Here is a 20,077-nt window from a genome sequence, read left to right as displayed (position 1 = left end):
GGCGCTGCTGAGAACACAACACTGGCGAGAGCGGACGCTGCTGAGAACACAACACTGCAGAGAGCGGACGCTGCTGAGAACACAACACTGGCGAGAGTGGGCGCTGCTGAGAACACAACACTGGAGAGAGCGGACGCTGCTGACAACACAACACTGCAGAGAGCAGGCGCTGCTGAGAACACAACACTGGCGAGAGCGGGCGCTGCTGAGAACACAACACTGCAGAGAGCGGGCGCTGCTGAGAAGACAACACTGCAGAGAGCGGGCGCTGCTGAGAAGACAACACTGGCGAGAGCGGGCGCTGCTGAGAAGACAACACTGCAGAGAGCGGGCGCTGCTGAGAACACAACACTGGAGAGAGCGGGCGCTGTGGCTTTGATACTTCGGAAACAGAAGTGACTACAATAGCAGTGAATGCAAAGTAGGGGGAGCAGCCCCTACTCACCTGCAGGACTACGGCTGCGTCTGACCCTCCTGCCGTCTGGAGCATCACCTTTAATGGAGAACGAGACCACCTCGTATTCTGTCATTGGAAAATAGTAAAGTAAGGTTATAATGTATCCCATATCGCACAACGCATCACTCAGTCACGTTAACCAAAAGAGGGGATTTCATGGGAAGAGGGGTCACCTATGCCACTATAAGGTGCTGACAGCAGGTCAATGAAGCAATGACGCCCCTCACAAGACCAACAGAGGGTGGTGCGAGGAATGAGGGGCTCTATCAGTGGCAGCGGAACCTTAGCTCACCCCTCCATCGTAAACCCAGGGCCGGCAGTGACAGTCATCCTGCCTCTGATGGTCTGCCTGCTGCAGGGCCGGCAGTGACAGTCATCCTGCCTCTGACAGTCTGCCTGCTGCAGGGCCGGCAGTGACACTCATCCTGCTGCAGTATTTTGCGCAGGATCCCGTCACAGGGTTTTCCTGCCCTGGACTCCATGCACGGCATGACAGAGCGCTCGATCAAAAGCACCTTCTGCAGGAGAAAGATCCCTTTGCGTCGGGAGTCATTGATTTTTGTCCTGCTCTGGAGTTCATTCTTGAAAACTAAAAAACTTTGTCGACCTTTCGCAACTAAAATGGGGCGCGACCCCCGAAGCTGCACTGCCTTCCAAAGAGCTGCCACCTCTGCAGCTCCTGAAGGTCCGTAGCCTGCCTGGACAGTGGGCCCCACCAGGGCATTGGGTGCCACCACGGCAGGGCAGGGCAGTGGGTGCCACCAGGCCAGTGGGCCCCAGCAGGGCAGGGCAGCAGGCGCCACCATGGCAGGGCAGCAGGCGCCACCAGGGCAGTGGGCGCCACCAGAGCGGGGCAGCAGGCGCCACCGGGGCAGTGGGCGCCACCGGGGCAGTGGGCGCCACCAGGGCAGTGGGCGCCACCAGAGCGGGGCAGCAGGCGCCACCAGGGCAGGGCAGTGGGTGCCACCAGAGCAGGGCAGCAGGTGCCATCAGGGCAGTGGGCGCCACCAGAGCAGGGCAGTGGGTTCCACCAGGGCAGGGCAGTGGGAGCCACCAGGGTAGTGGGCGCTACCAGGGCAGTGGGCATCACCAGGGCAGTGGGCGCTACCAGGGCAGTGGGCGCCGGCAGGGCAGTGGGCACCACCAAGGCAGTTGGCTGTACCAGGGCAGTGGGCGCCACCAGGGCAGGGCAGTGGGTGCCACCAGGGCAGGGCAGCAGATGCCACCAGGGCAGTGGGCGCCACCAGAGCAGGGCAGTGGGTTCCGGCAGGGCAGTGGGTTCCACCAGGGTTGTGGGCGCCACCAGGGCCGTGGGCGCCACCAGGGCAGTGGGTGCCACCAGGGCAGTGGGTGCCATCAGGGCAGGGCAGTGGGTTCCACCAGGGCAGTGGGTGCCACCAGGGCAGTGGGTTCCGGCAGGGCAGTGGGTTCCACCAGGGTTGTGGGCGCCACCAGGGCCGTGGGCGCCACCAGGGCAGTGGGTGCCACCAGGGCAGTGGGTGCCATCAGGGCAGGGCAGTGGGTTCCACCAGGGCAGTGGGTGCCACCAGGGCAGTGGGTGCCATCAGGGCAGGGCAGTGGGTTCCACCAGGGCAGTGGGTGCCACCAGGGCAGTGGGTGCCACTGAGCTACCTGCAGTAGCCTACATAAAAACCTAAGAAACTGAGAGCTTCTGCAGAATCTATTCCCTGACGAGAGGCCGCTCACTGCTGGAATTCAGCATTTGTAGATGTCAGAAATCTAAGACTCTCACCTGGAGTGGGCTCGGTGCCGCCGTCCCCAATTTCCACACCAAAACGATCAATGAAGACTGGGGCAGGCTCCTCTTTTGTCGAACCCAAATCATCTGTAAGAAACCGGCACGGTGCTTCTAAGAGAAGAGAATCGTAAAATGTAAAGAGAACAAAAATGCATTCACTTAAAACAAGCATTTGCAATGCAATCGGTCTCGCCTTTGGGACCTTATATGTATTTAGTTCTGCAGCACTTTAGGCTGGGGCTGAAACATCTACTGTTCTTTAACATGGAGGGGAACTAAGCACCAAACTGCGTGACACGCCATGTATGGGAACACATGGAGAGAAATATTGCCTTTCAGCGGAAAATGGTATAGTCCAAAGCTCTGTTTTTAATATAAAATCAGGGCTTTCCGTGGTCATATCACTGAAAATACAAGATTTGAAAAAAATATTATTGTCTATGGGTGCTCGTGGAGGACAATTTCTATGGACTGGAATCTAGAGAATGCTAAAGTGATTCTGGTATTTTACTGACCTCGGCTGGTCGTTTTCTATCAAGAAAGTTACATAGAGGCAGTTGAACAGGAAAACAAAATTCCCTAAGTGGAAGCAGACAAGTCCTAGGGCTGATCTCCAGAGCCCACAAAGTATATACACATATAAGTATATAGTAAAGTATATACAAGAGGTCTCGAATGCTCGACCTAAAAAAGGTTACAGGTCCAATGACAGTAACTCAGACACACTGGGAATCCTTTAGAAACGCTCTACATCATTGGTTCTCCAGCCCTTCCAATCCCGTGGCTCCGCCGCCCCTTCGGGAAGTGGAGGAAGCACCAGGTTTGCAAAGGCTGAACTTCCACCGGCTCGATCACCACAAACCTTTGACCTGGTGGCTCACCCGCCAGTCGCCGCCGGGACATACCAACAGCTGTCAGTCTGGAAACCTGAGAGGATCATTGAAGGGATCTGCAGGAGCGGGATCTGCATGAGCAGGATCTGCAAGAGCGGGATCTACAGGAGGGGGACCTGCAGGAGCGGGATCTACAGAAGGGGGACCTGCAGGAGCGGGATCTGCGGAAGCGGGATCTACAGGAGGGGGATCTGCAGGAGCGGGATCTGCGGGAGCGAGACCTGCATGAGCAGGATCTGCAGGAGTGGGATCTGCAGGAGCGGGATCTGCGGAAGCGGGTCTACAGGAGTGGGATCTACAGGAGCAGGATCTGCGGAAGCGTCATTGCGGGAGCAGGATCTGCAGGAGCGGGATCTGTGGGAGCGGGATCTGCGGAAGCGGGATCTACAGGAGTGGGATCTACAGGAGCGAGACCTGCATGAGCAGGACCTGCAGGAGTGGGATCTGCGGGAGCGGGATCTGTGGAAGCGGGATCTACAGGAGTGGGATCTACAGGAGCAGGATCTGCGGAAGCGTCATCTGCGGGAGCAGGATCTGCAGGAGCGGGATCTGCAGGAGCGGGATCTGCAGGAGCGGGATCTGCAGGAGTGGGATCTGCAGGAGCGAGACCTGCATGAGCAGGACCTGCAGGAGTGGGATCTGCGGGAGCGGGATCTGCGGAAGCAGGATCTACAGGAGTGGGATCTACAGGAGCAGGATCTGCGGAAGCATCATCTGCGGGAGCAGGATCTGCAGGAGCAGGAGTGGGATCTGTGGGAGCGAGATCTGCAGGTGCAGGATCTGCAGGTGCGGAATCTACAGGTGCAGGATCTGCAGGAGCAGGATCTGCAGGAGCGGGATCTGCAGGAGCGGGATCTGCAGGAGCGGGATCTGCAGGAGCGGGGTCTGCGGGAGCGGGATCTGCAGGAGCGGGATCTGCAGGAGCCGCATCTGCGGGAGCGGGATCTGCATGAGCAGGATCTGCAGGAGAGGGAGCTGCATGAGCAGGATCTACAGGAGCAGGATCTACAGGAGCGGGACCTGCGGGATCTACTGTTGCAGGATCTGCAGAGACGGGATCTGCTGGATCTGCAGGAGCAGGATCTGCAGGGGATCTGTGGGAGCGGGATCTGCAGGAGGAGGATCTACATGAACGGGACCTGCAGGATCTATGGGACCGGTATCTGTAGGAGCAGGATCTGCTGTATCTACAGGAGCAGGATCTACAGGAGCAGGATCTAAAGGAGTGGGATCTGCAGGTGCGGGCTCTGCAGGAGCAGGATCTAAAGGAGTGGGATCTACAGGAGCGGGCGGGCTCTGTAGGAGCAGAATCTGTGGGAGCAGGATCTGCAGGAGCGGGATCTGCAGGAGCGGGATCTGCAGGAGCGGGATCTGCAGGAGCGGGATCTGCGGGAGAGGGATCTGCAGGAGCGGGATCTGCAGGAGCGGGATCTGCAGGAGCAGGATCTGCTGTATCTACAGGAGCAGGATCTACAGGAGCAGGATCTAAAGGAGTGGGATCTGCAGGAGCGGGCTCTGCAGGAGCAGGATCTAAAGGAGTGGGATCTACAGGAGCGGGCGGGCTCTGCAGGAGCAGAATCTGTGGGAGCAGGATCTGCAGGAGCGGGATCTGCAGGAGCGGGATCTGCAGGAGTGGGATCTGCAGGAGCGGGATCTGCGGAAGCGGGTCTACAGGAGTGGGATCTACAGGAGCAGGATCTGCGGAAGCGTCATTGCGGGAGCAGGATCTGCAGGAGCGGGATCTGTGGGAGCGGGATCTGCGGAAGCGGGATCTACAGGAGTGGGATCTACAGGAGCGAGACCTGCATGAGCAGGACCTGCAGGAGTGGGATCTGCGGGAGCGGGATCTGTGGAAGCGGGATCTACAGGAGTGGGATCTACAGGAGCAGGATCTGCGGAAGCGTCATCTGCGGGAGCAGGATCTGCAGGAGCGGGATCTGCAGGAGCGGGATCTGCAGGAGCGGGATCTGCAGGAGTGGGATCTGCAGGAGCGAGACCTGCATGAGCAGGACCTGCAGGAGTGGGATCTGCGGGAGCGGGATCTGCGGAAGCAGGATCTACAGGAGTGGGATCTACAGGAGCAGGATCTGCGGAAGCATCATCTGCGGGAGCAGGATCTGCAGGAGCGGGAGTGGGATCTGTGGGAGCGAGATCTGCAGGTGCGGAATCTACAGGTGCAGGATCTGCAGGAGCAGGATCTGCAGGAGCGTGATCTGCAGGAGCGGGATCTGCAGGAGCGGGATCTGCAGGAGCGGGATCTGCAGGAGCGGGGTCTGCGGGAGCGTGATCTGCAGGAGCGGGATCTGCAGGAGCCGCATCTGCGGGAGCGGGATCTGCATGAGCAGGATCTGCAGGAGAGGGAGCTGCATGAGCAGGATCTACAGGAGCAGGATCTACAGGAGCGGGACCTGCGGGATCTACTGTTGCAGGATCTGCAGAGACGGGATCTGCTGGATCTGCAGGAGCAGGATCTGCAGGGGATCTGTGGGAGCGGGATCTGCAGGAGGAGGATCTACATGAACGGGACCTGCAGGATCTATGGGACCGGTATCTGTAGGAGCAGGATCTGCTGTATCTACAGGAGCAGGATCTACAGGAGCAGGATCTAAAGGAGTGGGATCTGCAGGTGCGGGCTCTGCAGGAGCAGGATCTAAAGGAGTGGGATCTACAGGAGCGGGCGGGCTCTGTAGGAGCAGAATCTGTGGGAGCAGGATCTGCAGGAGCGGGATCTGCAGGAGCGGGATCTGCAGGAGCGGGATCTGCAGGAGCGGGATCTGCGGGAGAGGGATATGCAGGAGCGGGATCTGCAGGAGCAGGATCTGCAGGAGCAGGATCTGCAGGAGCGGGATCTGCAGGAGCAGGATCTGCTGTATCTACAGGAGCAGGATCTACAGGAGCAGGATCTAAAGGAGTGGGATCTGCAGGAGCGGGCTCTGCAGGAGCAGGATCTAAAGGAGTGGGATCTACAGGAGCGGGCAGGCTCTGCAGGAGCAGAATCTGTGGGAGCAGGATCTGCAGGAGCGGGATCTGCAGGAGCGGGATCTGCAGGAGCAGGATCTGCAGGAGCAGGATCTGCGGGAGAGGGATCTGCGGGAGAGGGATCTGCAGGAGAGGGATCTGCAGGAGCAGGATCTGCAGGAGTGGGATCTGCAGGAGCGGGATCTGCAGGAGCAGGATCTGCTGTATCTACAGGAGCAGGATCTACAGGAGCAGGATCTAAAGGAGTGGGATCTGCAGGAGCGGGCTCTGCAGGAGCAGGATCTAAAGGAGTGGGATCTACAGGAGCGGGCGGGCTCTGCAGGAGCAGGATCTGCAGGAGCGGGATCTGCAGGAGCGGGATCTGCAGGAGCGGGATCTGCGGGAGAGGGATCTGCGGGAGAGGGATCTGCGGGAGAGGGATCTGCGGGAGAGGGATCTGCGGGAGCGGGATCTGCAGGAGCGGGATCTGCAGGAGTGGGATCTGCAGGAGCGGGATCTGCAGGAGCAGGATCTGTAGAGCGGGATCTGCAGGAGCAGGATCTGCAGGAGCGGGATCTGCAGGAGCGGGATCTGCAGGAGCGGGATCTGCAGGAGCAGGATCTGCAGGAGCGGGATCTGCAGGAGAGGGATCTGCATGAGCGGGATCTGCAGGAGCGGGATCTGCAGGAGCAGGATCTGCGGGAGAGGGATCTGCAGGAGCGGGATCTGCAGGAGCGGGATCTGCAGGAGCGGGATCTGCAGGAGCGGGATCTGCAGGAGCAGGATCTGCAGGAGCGGGATCTGCAGGAGTGGGATCTGCGGGAGAGGGATCTGCATGAGCGGGATCTGCAGGAGCGGGATCTGCAGGAGCAGGATCTGCGGGAGAGGGATCTGCAGGAGCGGGATCTGCAGGAGCGGGATCTGCGGGAGAGGGATCTGCAGGAGCGGGATCTGCAGGAGCGGGATCTGCAGGAGCGGGATCTGCAGGAGCGGGATCTGGATCTGCAGGAGCGGGATCTATAGGAGCGGGATCTGTAGGAGTGGGATCTGCGGGAGAGGGATCTGCAGGAGAGGGATCTGCAGGAGCGGGATCTGCAAGAGCATTTGTAAAAAGCAGGACAGAGGTGGCTGGGTACATACATTTTTTGAGTGCATTCATTTGCAGCAATTCTGGAAAGAAGCTTTTATAATTATTACTCATTGTATGTCTATAACGCGGGTACTCATCGTACGGCCGAGGGCCCCAGCGGCCCGGCAAGCCTTCCCTGGCGGCCTGCGGACATTGCAGACATCGTACCCGTGATAGAGTGTCTGCAAACACTGAGGGTTTCAGCAGCGCGACTCTGAGAGACTCTGCTGCTCTGTGGGAGCCATAGAGTGGAGCTGCAGGGGCCTCAGAAGAGGTGAAATGCAACAAAGCCTCATTGACATGCAAATGGTCTTTTAAAGACCTGTGAAGTGCTGGTGCAGCTGCTGTGTGTGTGTGTGCCCGGGAAGCTGTCTCAGCCCGGGCACACACAGGCAGGGTGAGATGACCGAGGGTGACAGAGGGAGGGAGACAGAGGGAGGGAGACAGAGGGAGAGAGAGGGGGAGAGGGGGGGAGAGAGGGAGAGAGATGGAGTGAGAGGGAGTGAGACAGTCAGGGTGAGTGAGAAAAAGGGAGGCATGGAGAAAGAGAGAAAGAGAAAGAGATGTGTGTAGCCGGGTCTGGTGGCTCAGTGGTCGAAGGCGTCCGCTGCAGGGACCTGTGTTCAACCTCATGGTCACAGTTTTTTTGTTGTTGCTCTAGCCCCCCCCCCCCCGCCCCTCACCTACCCCGCCCCCACCGGTGCGGCCCTCGGACACAAACCACACTGTAAATTTGGCCCCTGAGAGAAGGTTTGTGAGTACCCATGGTCTATAACAATTGCTCCATCCTGTATGCTGGTTTTATTTTGTTCTTCCGGGTGGTAAAACGTTTCTAAAAATGTCATCAGTATTTTATATTTATATCTATAATAGTGGCAATGTGACTTATTTTATAGAACTGAGGAACAAACATGCAACCAACGATTGGTCACTGGATTAATAAAATGTGAAGGACATATAGATTTGAGGAGGCTTATGCGCAGAGGGTAGGTCCCACGGTAAGATTTAGGGCTACATGGGCAAGTTTCTCCTTTCTTTTTATAAATTAATCAATTTTAATTGGAATCAGATAGTACTGTTTCTGGTAATTGACTCTTGCACTTTAGTCATTTATATGCTGCTAATCGTCTAGGCACTTTTATAACCTTGATGCAACTAGCTAAGATTAATTTAGACTGTTGGGGTTTATATAGTGGTATTTGAATTTTTAGTCATTAGTCTGCTGCTATTTGTACCTGCGCTTTAATGATTTCCTCCTAATGCTGATAGGTGAAATGAATTCTTTCTATTGCCGGTAATTATATAAAACTGGAGGGGCATATTACCAAGGCGGGCGATATGAGATTATCGCCCTATTAGCAAGCTGTCGCTAACAGCAGTTAGCGACAGCTTGTAGGAGATAGCGAGCGGTCTGGGGCCCGCTTTGCATGTCAGCGATATTTATCGCTAATGAAATGCAAAGTGGGCGTACCCAACCAAGCGCGAATATTTCCAAAACCTAACGCCTGCTCAGACCAGTTCTTAGCCTGTATATCCAATGGGAGGTGGATATTCAGGCTAAGTCCCTATTAGTGACAATGCCTGAATAGCGCTGGATTTCCAGCGATATTCACGCATTTCAGCGCTATCGCCGGGAATTTTTATCGCTTTAGAGATAAACGTTGCTAATAGTACTTTATCTCTGCGATAAAATCCGGCGATGCGCGGCGATAAAAAATTTTTTGCTAAGCTTATTTAGCGATAAATATCGCTAGTTGTTGATAAAATGCCCCTGAGTTTTGTTGGGAGAAAAAAAATGGTTCGAGAATCGATCATGAGGATGCTGCATAATATGCACTAGTGAGTAATATATTGCACTTATTTATGGGGAAAATTGGCTTACACTTATTAATGTGCCATGGTTTGATAATCCTGGTTTCTAGGAATTTTAGACGGGATAGTGTTTTCTCTTTTTCCGATATGTTGTATGATGATGTATAATAATATGACATGTATAAGGTTTTTTTTGTACTTTGTAAAGAGACGTTCTGCTCGAATTAAAAAAATATATATTTTGTGATTGCATTTTGTTTGCATTTGTGAATTAGTGTGTGTTTCTCTTTCTGCATGCATGTCTGCCTGTGTGAGGTGTATGCATGCACATGTGTGCACTGTAAAACAGATATGTCGGTTCGCGGTTAACTGTTGCTTTACTCACTCGATGGCCGGTTCCGCTTGTGGTCGGTCTCGCTGTCCTGAACCTCCATGCAGCACAGCTCGTCTTTGTCTTTCGCTCTTAATGAACCGACTGTGGTGGCAATGAGGGGACCTAGAATCAAAAGGAAACAGAAAATCACCCCCACAGCTCCTTATGCCAGTTTGCCAACTATTGACATTTTATCATTCGGCAGCATGTGAGATGATGGAGCTAAATTTATGTGCAACTCCTTCGGCAAACACTGGAAGTGTCAACTTGCTGCACCATATGAAACAACCGGTGACCATCATGGCCTCTGTGCTGCCTTCCCTGGGGCCTTCGATACGCGTAAACTGCCTGTGGACATTTATGCTTGTACTGCATATGGCCACCGATGCCCCCTCCTGCCTGGGGCGACTGGCGAGTGCACTGTTTGGGGCCCATTGTTTTTGTATCTACTGCCTTGATGGGTTTATGGGCTGGAACTGCTGATGTACGCACTGCCTGAAGCAACGCGTGCTCCGCTACCTGGGGTCAATGGTGGTTGCACTGGCTACGTCCAAAGATGTACATGAGGGCTGTGACTGCTGGTGTATGTACTACCTACAGTATCTGATGCAAATGCGCCTTGAAGCCACATATTTGTGCACTTATGGAGTCACGGGTATTCATAAGAGACTGAGGGCCAGATGTACGACCCGTTTTTGCATGCGCAAACGGTTTTGCGACCCGTTTGCGCATACAAAAACCTCGTGGGCATGTGCAAAGTCTATTTAGCGAGTCGCAAATTATTTGCGACTCACTAAATAAGTTTTGCGACTTGCAATTAGGAAGGGGCGTTTCCTTCCTAATAGTGACGCAAAGCCATGTACCAATGTTTTGCAACCACAATTGCGGTCACAAAACACTTGCAAATTACCACCCTCTTCAAGAGGTTGGTAATGGAGTCGCAAATGGGAAGGAGTCCCCAGGGGACCCCTTTGTAACAGGCTCTGAAAATATTTGTATGAAAACGTTTCATTTTTTTTTTTTAAATGCATCCCGTTTTCCTTTGCATCCCATTTTTTTTTCAAACTGTTTTATTTAAAAGCAGTCCCAGACATGGAGGTCTGCTGAGCCCAGCAGGCCACCATCCCTGGGAGGGCTGGCATTCCCAATAGGCTCGCAAATTGCAAGAGGCTCATTAATATTCATGAGCCTCACAATTTGCGACCCCATTGAGAATCGCAAACAGTGTTAAACACACTGTTGTACATGCCAAATAGCACCTCGCAAATAGCGGATCGCAAATGCGACGCAATTTGCGCTGCGCTATTTGGCAGGTCGTAGATCCGGCTCTGAGGCCGCTGAGGCTCATTACTGCCCGGGCCAGTGATATTCATGCCTCTAAGGCCATGACATTTCTGAGGCACTCGTGTACGTACTGCACTTGGTCATTTATGGATCCATCGTCTGAGCCCACTGATAATCATTACTTCCTGGAGCTATTGATGATTCTTATTTCACAGAAGAATTGACCCTTATAATTCCCGGGAGACATTGCGCAATATCCTTGTCTGGGTCGTCAATGCTGATGTGGCCCAGGGAGCTCTAATTATCGGAGGTCACTGAACCTCTTGCCGAATGGGGCGACTGATGTTCATACGATCATGACTTTGTGGGGCCCTTAGCTTATGTCCTCTCGACAGCTATGGATGGTCGTTGCTGCCTGGGTCAAAGATGTTCGTAATACTGTCATGATTTCTATGTGTGTGAATACTGGGGCTGAACCCTTCATACACTGGAGGATTCTTACTTGTAGAGGTTACATTAACTCATTGCTGCTACTTCAAAACCTCTCCACAGACACTACTCTGGGGTTACACCCTGTTAAATAGTGCAGCAAACACATTTTAGAAGTTGGGATATTTTCTACATAAGCCTTTGTGTGGTACTTTTCAGAAGCTACAAATCCATTAGAGCCAGAATGTCATAAATCAACCCCTTTCATTCTTTCACTGTGATGATTTCGTGTGAAGAACGCGTATGGATCTGATTGAATATTGCTTACAGGCCTCTGGTCCATCTGATGATGGAAACTCTATGTGACAGTCTTAAAAAAACTACAGCATGGGAGCCTATAGTCTTTTCTTTTTTTAGAGTCTTTCCTCCTTTTCCATGTTGTGAAGGTAACTTTTTTTAATACGGTGCCAACACCACATCATATAATGCCTTTTCTAAAGTCTTCGTTAATTACGGGGGGACCATTAATGTTCATTACTAATTGCGGCCAGTTTTGCATGGTCCTGTATGTCAGTTGATGGTAATGTGGCCATAAATACATATACTAAGACTCCGTCTGTGGCCCTTGATGCTTTTAATCTCTTGGTCATCAATCCATGTGGTACCCAGGGACACTGATGCATAGACTGCCAATATTATTAATCCATGTCCAGTTAGAGGCTATTGACAGATACCTTCCCTGAGACTCTTTAAATGACTTCTTTATAGATAAAATTGCCATCATAAAAAAGAATATTCAAAATCTCCCTGGTGGGGATCTTATTGAAGACATCTATTTAATCCAGCTACTCTAGATACTTTACCTCTTATTGATGAGAAGATCTTCTCAGAACTTCTTACGCGTGTCAAGTCGGGCTCGCCTTTTGATAGCTGCCCCCCCCCCATATTCTGAAGGAGGTGTGTTTCGCTATTCCATCAGGAATTCTGTCTCTTCTGAATGAATCACTCGGACAGGGTAAGGTTCCTGATAAGTTCAAATATGCCACGGTGATCCCATTACTGAAAAAACCTGGAGCCGACCCCCTAGATTTAGCCAACTATAGGCCTATTTCCCTTCTCCCTTTTTTTTCTAAACTCCTGGAGGCACATGTATCCAGGTGTCTATCCAATTTTATTGAAAGTTCGGAATACTTAGAACCTAATCAAGCGGGATTCCGACCATCTCACTCAACGGAAACTGTTATTCTGGCCGTCCAGGACACGTTAAGATCTAATGCTGATAAGGGTATCCATCAGGCCCTGGTGCTCCTTGATTTGTCGGCCGCGTTCGACACGGTTGACTATAATATTCTGATCAACCGTGTCGAGCAGGCCGGCCTCAGGGGCCCCGCATTGAACTGGATTGCCTCTTTCATGACAAATCGCACACAGTCAGTGAGACTAGGTTCTTTCACAGCCCCCAAGATGTCATCTATCTGTGGCGTTCCTCAAGGCTCGTCACTTTCCCCTTTGTTATTTAACCTTTATCTTCGTCCACTGATTTATTCTTTAAAAAATTACAAACTTACCATATACAACTACGATGATGATCTTCAGTTAATCATTCCCCTAAATCGGCCGCCGAATGCTCAGCTGTAATGTCACATATACAGAGATGGATGACACTAAACCATCTTAAACTTAACTCAGGCAAGACAGAGTTGATCTTGCCTGGAGAAAGTGGACTGAGCTGGGGTCGACAGTCTTGGCCAACTGATATGGGAATTCCACCTACAGAGACCCAATCAGTCAAAAGCTTAGGGATAATACTCAATGAGGATCTATCTCTTAAAGGACAGGTAGGAACGGTGGTTTCCTCTAGTTTCTTTCAACTCGGGAAGATCGTGAAAATTGCCCACCTTCTAACACACTCTGCACTCATTCAAGTAGTGATTGCCCTTGTTCTCTCCCGGCTAGACTTTTCCAACAGTCTCTACTTGGGTCTTCCGATCGGCCTATTAAAACGCCTCCAGATGGTTCAAAACCAGGCGGCAAGGCTCATCTGGAAGCAACCAAAGTGGCAATCAATTAGAGCCGGGTTGGAAAAACTTCACTGGTTGCCAGTAGCCAGCGAATTGCTTTTAAAGCAGGGTGCATCACCTTCAGGGCGCTCCATGATAATGGCCCTATCTTCATCAGGCAGTCCATTACTAACTACACACCTCAGCGCAACCTACGCTCTGCACATCTAAGGCTTGCAAATGTCTCTTTGTTTAAGAAGAAACGCCAGGGTGGCAGCTGCTTTCACCATCTGGCCGCCTCTTTCTGGAAGGCTCTTCCACTTTATATTAGACAGAGCAATGATCTTCTGGCATTTCCAAAGTCTTTAAAAACGTGGCTCTTCCACCAGGCCTATGCTTAAGATCTGTGTATAGTGTCTTGAACCTACAGCGCCAAGAAACCCAAGGGTGTACGTGCGCTCAAGAAATTGTTATTAACATAACATAACATAACCATTGCTCTGAATGCCTCAAGGATATCTTCGCCTGCGTGAAGGTGACCTGCTTTCACATTGCGGGCAGCATCATGTGATACCCATTCACTGCAATTTGCTAGCATGTCTGGTTAGTGAGATATTCACGTCTGTCACATAATGTCAACTGTCATCCTTATTATTATGCAATGCTACGATTTCTATAAGTTATAAGCACTCGTCTGTGTAACAAATTGAGAAGCCGGTTGTGCTCTTACGTCAAGACAACCGCAGGGATCTCATTCCATGTTAGGTGTGGATAGTTAACCGTGGTCCGTTTTCCTTATAAATTACTGTCCTTTTACTATTCCCAACGCATGCCTAATCCTGGATATTCCAATTTAAATAAATAAACAAGATTGAATGGTTTGATGGAAATGTGGAAAAGTAAATTTTGCCATGTTCTGTGTCCCTACGTGTCATCCATCATATGTTATGTGTGCATGATTAAATATGCATATGCATTCCCCATGTCTGATTAATGACGCAATTACAGTTGTGTCCCCCTCTAGTATGCCAGTTTCCAGTCCTCGTGAATAATACGAATATCAGGCCTATGTAAAGCTACGTTGCCACGTTTCTCAGTGTGCACGTTATTCCATTATAAAGTCCCCGTTTCTAGGCCTCAAAAGGGCCCGGACACCAGATTCAGCTCCTGTCTCCTGAAGCCTCGCTGAGGAGGGATACAGCCCCCACCTGTATCCTCGACCCTTCACTTACTTCCTGCCTCGCAGTGCCCGGCCCAGCCTGGCTCAGTCTCTGAGTCTGCCAAGAGTATGTTATAGTTCCAGTTATCAGTTCAGTCCTCCTTCTCTGCATTCCTAAGCTACTGAACCTCATCAATAGTTTCCGTCATTGTCTAGCCTTCAGGGCTCCATGTTAGAGAAATACTGCATTTAATGGTCATTTAATATTCTTCAACACGCACTACATGTAGAATAATGCATGGTCCAGTCTTAGAATCAAGTTAGCCTTTCCCCTCCTAACTTCTAGTTCATATCAACATGTTCCCTAAACATCAGATACTAGATAGGGTTTAGGTACATGTCGCTCCGACCCTCCAGACTTCAGTCTCTGCTCCTAGCACAGAGTTCATAGCCCCCAGCTTCTCCTAGTGATACGTCATTGCTAGTTTGCGCGCACCATCAGGTTAGAGGTCCCGGCTCCTCAGGTAGCCCCCTCCATGGTTTCCGCCCCATTCATGACATATCCTGTTACGTCTGCACCACATGTCTATGTATACGCCCCGTTACACCTCTTTTCGCCCTTATCTTTCGCGACTGCTACGCGTCACGCCTTCTGCTCCACCCACTGCTACGCCTACTGCAATGTAATGCTATGTGTTTGCGTTATGTATATATGCTCATGTATTGTTATTAAAGTCAGCGCGCTCATCCCAGATCCAGCCCCAGCAGCTGCTGGGCCCTGCCATCCTATTCCTATGCAGGTTGTCCTGTTCCTGTCCTTATGCTGTATTAAACCTGCAAAACTCCTACTACCTCGAATCTTGACTCTTATTTATTGAGCTATCTGTTATGATATATGTCTAGTCAAAAACAGGGTATTATTTATTTATTTACCACATAATGGCGCCCGAACAGGGACTTGCCCTTTCCCCACGCGTCGGTGAAGCCACGCCGACCCCCTGACCCTCTGCAGTCGTGACGGAACTCTTCTGCGCAGTGGCAGATATTTCTGCTCAAGTATCCCTCAGGCCCACGGAGGAGACGGAGGAGGCGGTCCAGCATCCAGACGAGACGGTGGAGGAACGCGGCGAGTCCCGACCAGAGCCCAAGCCAAGAGTCCAAGGTCCGAGGTATCCGGAGGTCCACCCGTAACTGAAGTCCGAAGTCCGAAGTTCGTCGTCCGTCATCGTAGCAGTCCAGTCCAGTCTGAGGCCTTCCGTTCTTGCTGCCCGGTGAGTACCGTTACTGGGGTGGTATCTAGACAGGGTCAATTTAATTGACTCTGGTCTGTGGGTTGGTGGTACACAGTCCCACAAACGAAGTGCCCACTTCGGTGGATGCGGGTCCTGACGTGTCTCTTTATGAGACCGGTAAGTTTCGTACTGTTTCAGCAGTGCATCTAGTTTCTGTTCTAGTCAGTTTCTGTTCTCGAGAAAATTTATGTGTTCTGTTCTCAGTATTTCCAGGTAGTATTCTGTTCGAACTGTTATTTTAAATGTTTTTTTATGTATTTCAATGTCGTGGTATGAATGGGGAATAAGTATCGTGTTCATTGTGTATTATATTTGTGTCTAGATTACAGTTCAGTCATGCCCATATTTTCCAAGTTACGTCAGTTAAAAACTAGAAAGGGTCTGCTGGAAGCAGCAGTTCCCGTCCCGCCCAGGGACAGTCCAGGTCACTTTATGTATCAGAAACATGGCATAAGTGCCATATTGTATCTAGATTTATGGGTAGAGTATACCAAACAGTTAGAAGAAAAGTATAGATGGCCCGTATCGGGTACATGGGATGCCGAATGCATCATGCGAGTAGAAGAGGCATTATGGAAAAAGAAAGCAGCGAGCCCAAGAAAAAGAATTAATCGAGATAGGTGAACAAATCAAAGCCGAACAGTCAGACAGACAGAGGCATGCCCTTATTAAGGGTATGTATCCTCTTCTTGCCGAGGGCTTGCCAAAAGCGACCCCAGAGGCATCCAGTAATTTCCCGCCACCATTAGTTCCGACCAAGCTACGTCACAAACAGACCGCAGCTGATATTTTTATTTCGTCCTATTTGGACGACACAGTCCCAGAATATGCAAATCCTGTTCGCGCTCCGCCAGTCCCTGTAAATCAGGCACTTCCCGCTCCTCCAGACTCCGGAGTACCTGTTACGGTACCCCCGGTCCAGCCAGCATTTCAATTTCCCGCTCCGCCACGAAGAATATCAGTCGACGATTCTAGTCTAGGGGCCGCAGGAGGAGGTCCTCCTCAAACCCCGCCGCCACGCAAGCGTCTATCAGCACTCGAATTACATGCTCAAGCATCACAGCGTACTCCCAAGAGTAATAAGTCTGTTGCAGAAATCAGGCAAGCCCTTGGCGAATGTGCCTATGACCCAGTCCCAGGCGAGAATAATATGGTTTTATATTCAGTACGCGTAAGGAGGGTGACCGAGTATCTAGTCACCCTACCCAATATGAAAGAAGATCTAGACAGAATATATCGTTTCATCCGTACAGGGGATGATCCAGAAAGTATTAGTGATGCCATGTCTCAAAGGAAAGCTGAGATCCAGCGTATGATATTAAAGTTTTTAATTAACTGTCTAATAAGAGAACAAGATTACCCGTCTAAAGATCAGGCCGAAATGAAAATCCTGACAAAGTGGAGTGATAATATAGCCGAGGGTAAGCACAATACCATTAGTGCCATGGAGAGTATGTACAAGAAAATCCGTAGAGAAATAATAAAGATACACGAACAACGTAAAGCAGCACAAGTAAGCGAGAAAGAAAGTAACTCTGATACTGAAGAGGTAGAGGACGAGAATCCCGCTAGAATAGCGTATGTAGGAAAATCTAGATTTCCAGATCGCCATTTACGCCTAGAACACAAGTCAATTTTCCATCATTCAGCACCAGAACAAGGTTCCCTAGAACAAGTATTCCAAGCTACCGATCACATTCTGAAATCACGAATCGGTTACAGTGAGTTAAGTACCATGCATGAACAGGAACTAGCCCGATCAGCAGTCCGATGGATTACTGATTCTACCACTTTTCCAGACGAAATAGTGGCACAAATGTTTCTGAAACTGCCCCCAGCCGAGCAGCGACTGGTGGGTATGTATATGATCCAGTACCTCATTACTCTGTATGAGGGTCAGCACTCTGATTCAGGTCCGTTACACGATATCCTGAACGAGTTACTCCAGTATAGATGGAGAGGTCTAGGTACCGATTTAATTAGTGTCATTCTAGAACAGCGCCACAAATATAGAACGTTTCTGAACCCGCATTTTGTTCATGTCTCACCCCCAGAAAGTAAACCATTTTACATGGAAAGACAGAACCCGTTACGAGAAGTGCATCCAGTTAAGACAGAGGACGGTGAAATGCAACGAGTGTTTGTTTACACCCCGATTACAAAGATGGAACTCCTCGAAATGAAGAAATTAATTCCCTGTCATGACAAAGATCCAGCAGGGTTCCATAGAGAATTAAAAGACATGCTCCGTATGGGAGAATACACTTACCCAGATATCATTAAAATGTTAAAGGTCCTGTTGCCCGCAGGGGTGTATGAAAAGCTAAAGGAAAAAGAATGGGAGGTGGGAGAGAAAAAGATCGATTGGGCAGTTCTAGAAGCTGAAGACAAGGCACGAGTACCAGGTACTGGTCTAGGAGAGAAATGTAAAGAATTACCAGAATTATTGATTCAAGTTTTACCCAGATTATTGACAACTAGAAAAGAAGACTGGGATGCAATCTCAGCCTGTAAACAGAAACAAGAGGAAGATATTAGTGATTTCTATTCCAGGTTTGAAAAATGTTTTAGTATCAACAGTGGCCTCAAGACAAGTAGTGAGTCATACCCTCACCTTTTTGTTACTAAATTAGTCGAGAATTCAAGCCCACAAGTTAAAAATCGAGTTTTGAAAGTCGAAAGTACCTGGCAAGCTAATACCCCGTCCCAGATGTTGCAGATGCTTCAGTATCACCAGAATAGAATCAGGGAAGAGCAAGAACACGAGAGAAAACGTATGAAAGACACGAAAATGAAAGTACTAGTTGCACAATCTGTTCCTCAAGACAGTCAGAAGAGGGGTCCGAATCAAGCCAGTCATCCTGCAGCTCCCGTTAAAGGGAACTGCAATTATTGTAAACAGCCAGGTCATTTTATAAATGAGTGTGCAGTTCTGAAACACAACATAGCTACTGGTAAAACTAAAGAAAGACCACGTCCGCCTAGACAAGAACAAGTTTCGCAGATTCCTCAGCCACAGAATGCACAACAGACAGTTACAGCACCGCAGCCTATTGCTGCAACACAGCATGTTACATCGCAGATGTACCAGTATGCACAGTCTGAGTATCCAGAGTACCAGCAGTATTCATGAAACAGCCTAGAGAGGGAGGTAGGCTTGCCTCTCATCGAGATACCTGTAGATCAAGAAGGTCCCTATGTTCACAGTCAAGTATTAGGGAAAGACAGAAAGTTTTTGATTGATACAGGGGCAAGTAGGACCACAATTAGTCACGCCGAAGTTCCAGGGGCTCCGCTCTCAGGCTCAAGAAATGTTTCCCTTGGATTTTCAGGAAAACCTATCGTAAATGAGATTTCAAAGCCAGTTACTCTAGAAGTAGGTCCATTGTCCCGTACTACTGATCTGTTACTTACTAAGTCATGTCCAGAAAACCTATTAGGCATTAAAACACTGAAAGAGTTAGGTGCAGTTATATGCTGTTCCCCAGAGGGAATACGATTGTTCCTACGTGACTTTAAGGGTCACTATGTATTACGAGATTTTGATTCAAGACTGTCTAATGTTCCACAGCATTTATGGGCGCAAGGTCCAACTGATGTAGGTTATATGCAAATTACACCTTATCGTGTGACTCTCAAACCAGGTGTAGTGTTACCACGAATCAGACAGTATAGATTGCCACCCGAGGCTGTAGCAGCCTTATCCAAAATTATTGACGAGCTCATGGCTCAAGGAGTGGTTGTAGAAACTGACTCCAATGTATGTAATTCTCCGATCATTCCAGTCATGAAACGTACTGATCCAAATGCACCCCCAGTATATCGATTAGTGATCGACCTACGAGAGCTTAATAAATGTATTATTCCGCAGTACCCAGTTGTCCCAGACATCTCTTCTCTATTGACAGCCATTGATTCCGAAGCCACGTTCTTCACTGTCATAGACCTCAAGAACGCATTTTTTAGTGTTCCAATTCATCCAGACAGCCAGTTTCTTTTCGGATTCTGTTTAAATGGAAGGAGCTATATGTTCACACGCGCTCCTCAAGGTTTCACAGAAAGTCCTAGTATTTACAGTCAAGCACTTAAGAGACAACTAGACAACATTCACATGCCAACTGACACTGCCCTGCTCCAGTATGTCGATGATCTACTGATCACAGCCCGTTCTGAACGTGCTTGCGAGCGAGCGTCACTTACAGTTTTGTATTTTCTAGCCGAGATGGGGCACAAGGTGTCCCCTTCTAAGCTTCAATTCTGTGTCCAGCAAGTGGTCTACTTAGGACACTTGCTGTCCAAGAGGGGTAGGCAGTTGACACCAGACCGTATCCAGTTAATAGCGAGTCTTCCTCAGCCCAAGACCCAGAAGGAGGTACGTGCTTTTATCGGCCTTACTTCTTACTGCAGACAATGGATTCCTCAGTATGCATTTCTAGCCAAGCCACTGATACAGTTAACGACACAGGAGGCAGCCGCATCGACTGTTCTCCCTTGGACATCTGAACATACACTTAGTTTCAATGAGTTAAAGA

At 50.2% G+C, this 20,077-nt stretch overlaps 1 protein-coding gene across 1 annotated transcript in view; it reads right to left on the bottom strand.

The window, feature by feature from the left end:
- The window catches only part of LOC144782517 (uncharacterized), a 116,490-nt gene that overhangs the window by 45,220 nt on the left and 51,193 nt on the right, over positions 1–20,077 (bottom strand). Inside the window, exons 3-5 of the mRNA XM_078661921.1 lie at positions 9,394–9,504; positions 2,211–2,327; positions 446–523 (exon numbers count right to left, since the gene is read on the bottom strand). Coding sequence (XP_078518047.1) covers positions 446–523; positions 2,211–2,327; positions 9,394–9,504 — 306 coding nt within the window. The remainder of the gene's footprint in view (positions 1–445; positions 524–2,210; positions 2,328–9,393; positions 9,505–20,077) is intronic.

This window comes from Lissotriton helveticus, chromosome 9, assembly GCF_964261635.1.
Source record: "Lissotriton helveticus chromosome 9, aLisHel1.1, whole genome shotgun sequence".
NCBI lineage: Eukaryota > Metazoa > Chordata > Amphibia > Caudata > Salamandridae > Lissotriton > Lissotriton helveticus.
The sequence above is the reverse complement of the archived record's forward strand: the minus strand, read 5'-3'. Positions and strand labels throughout refer to the sequence as shown.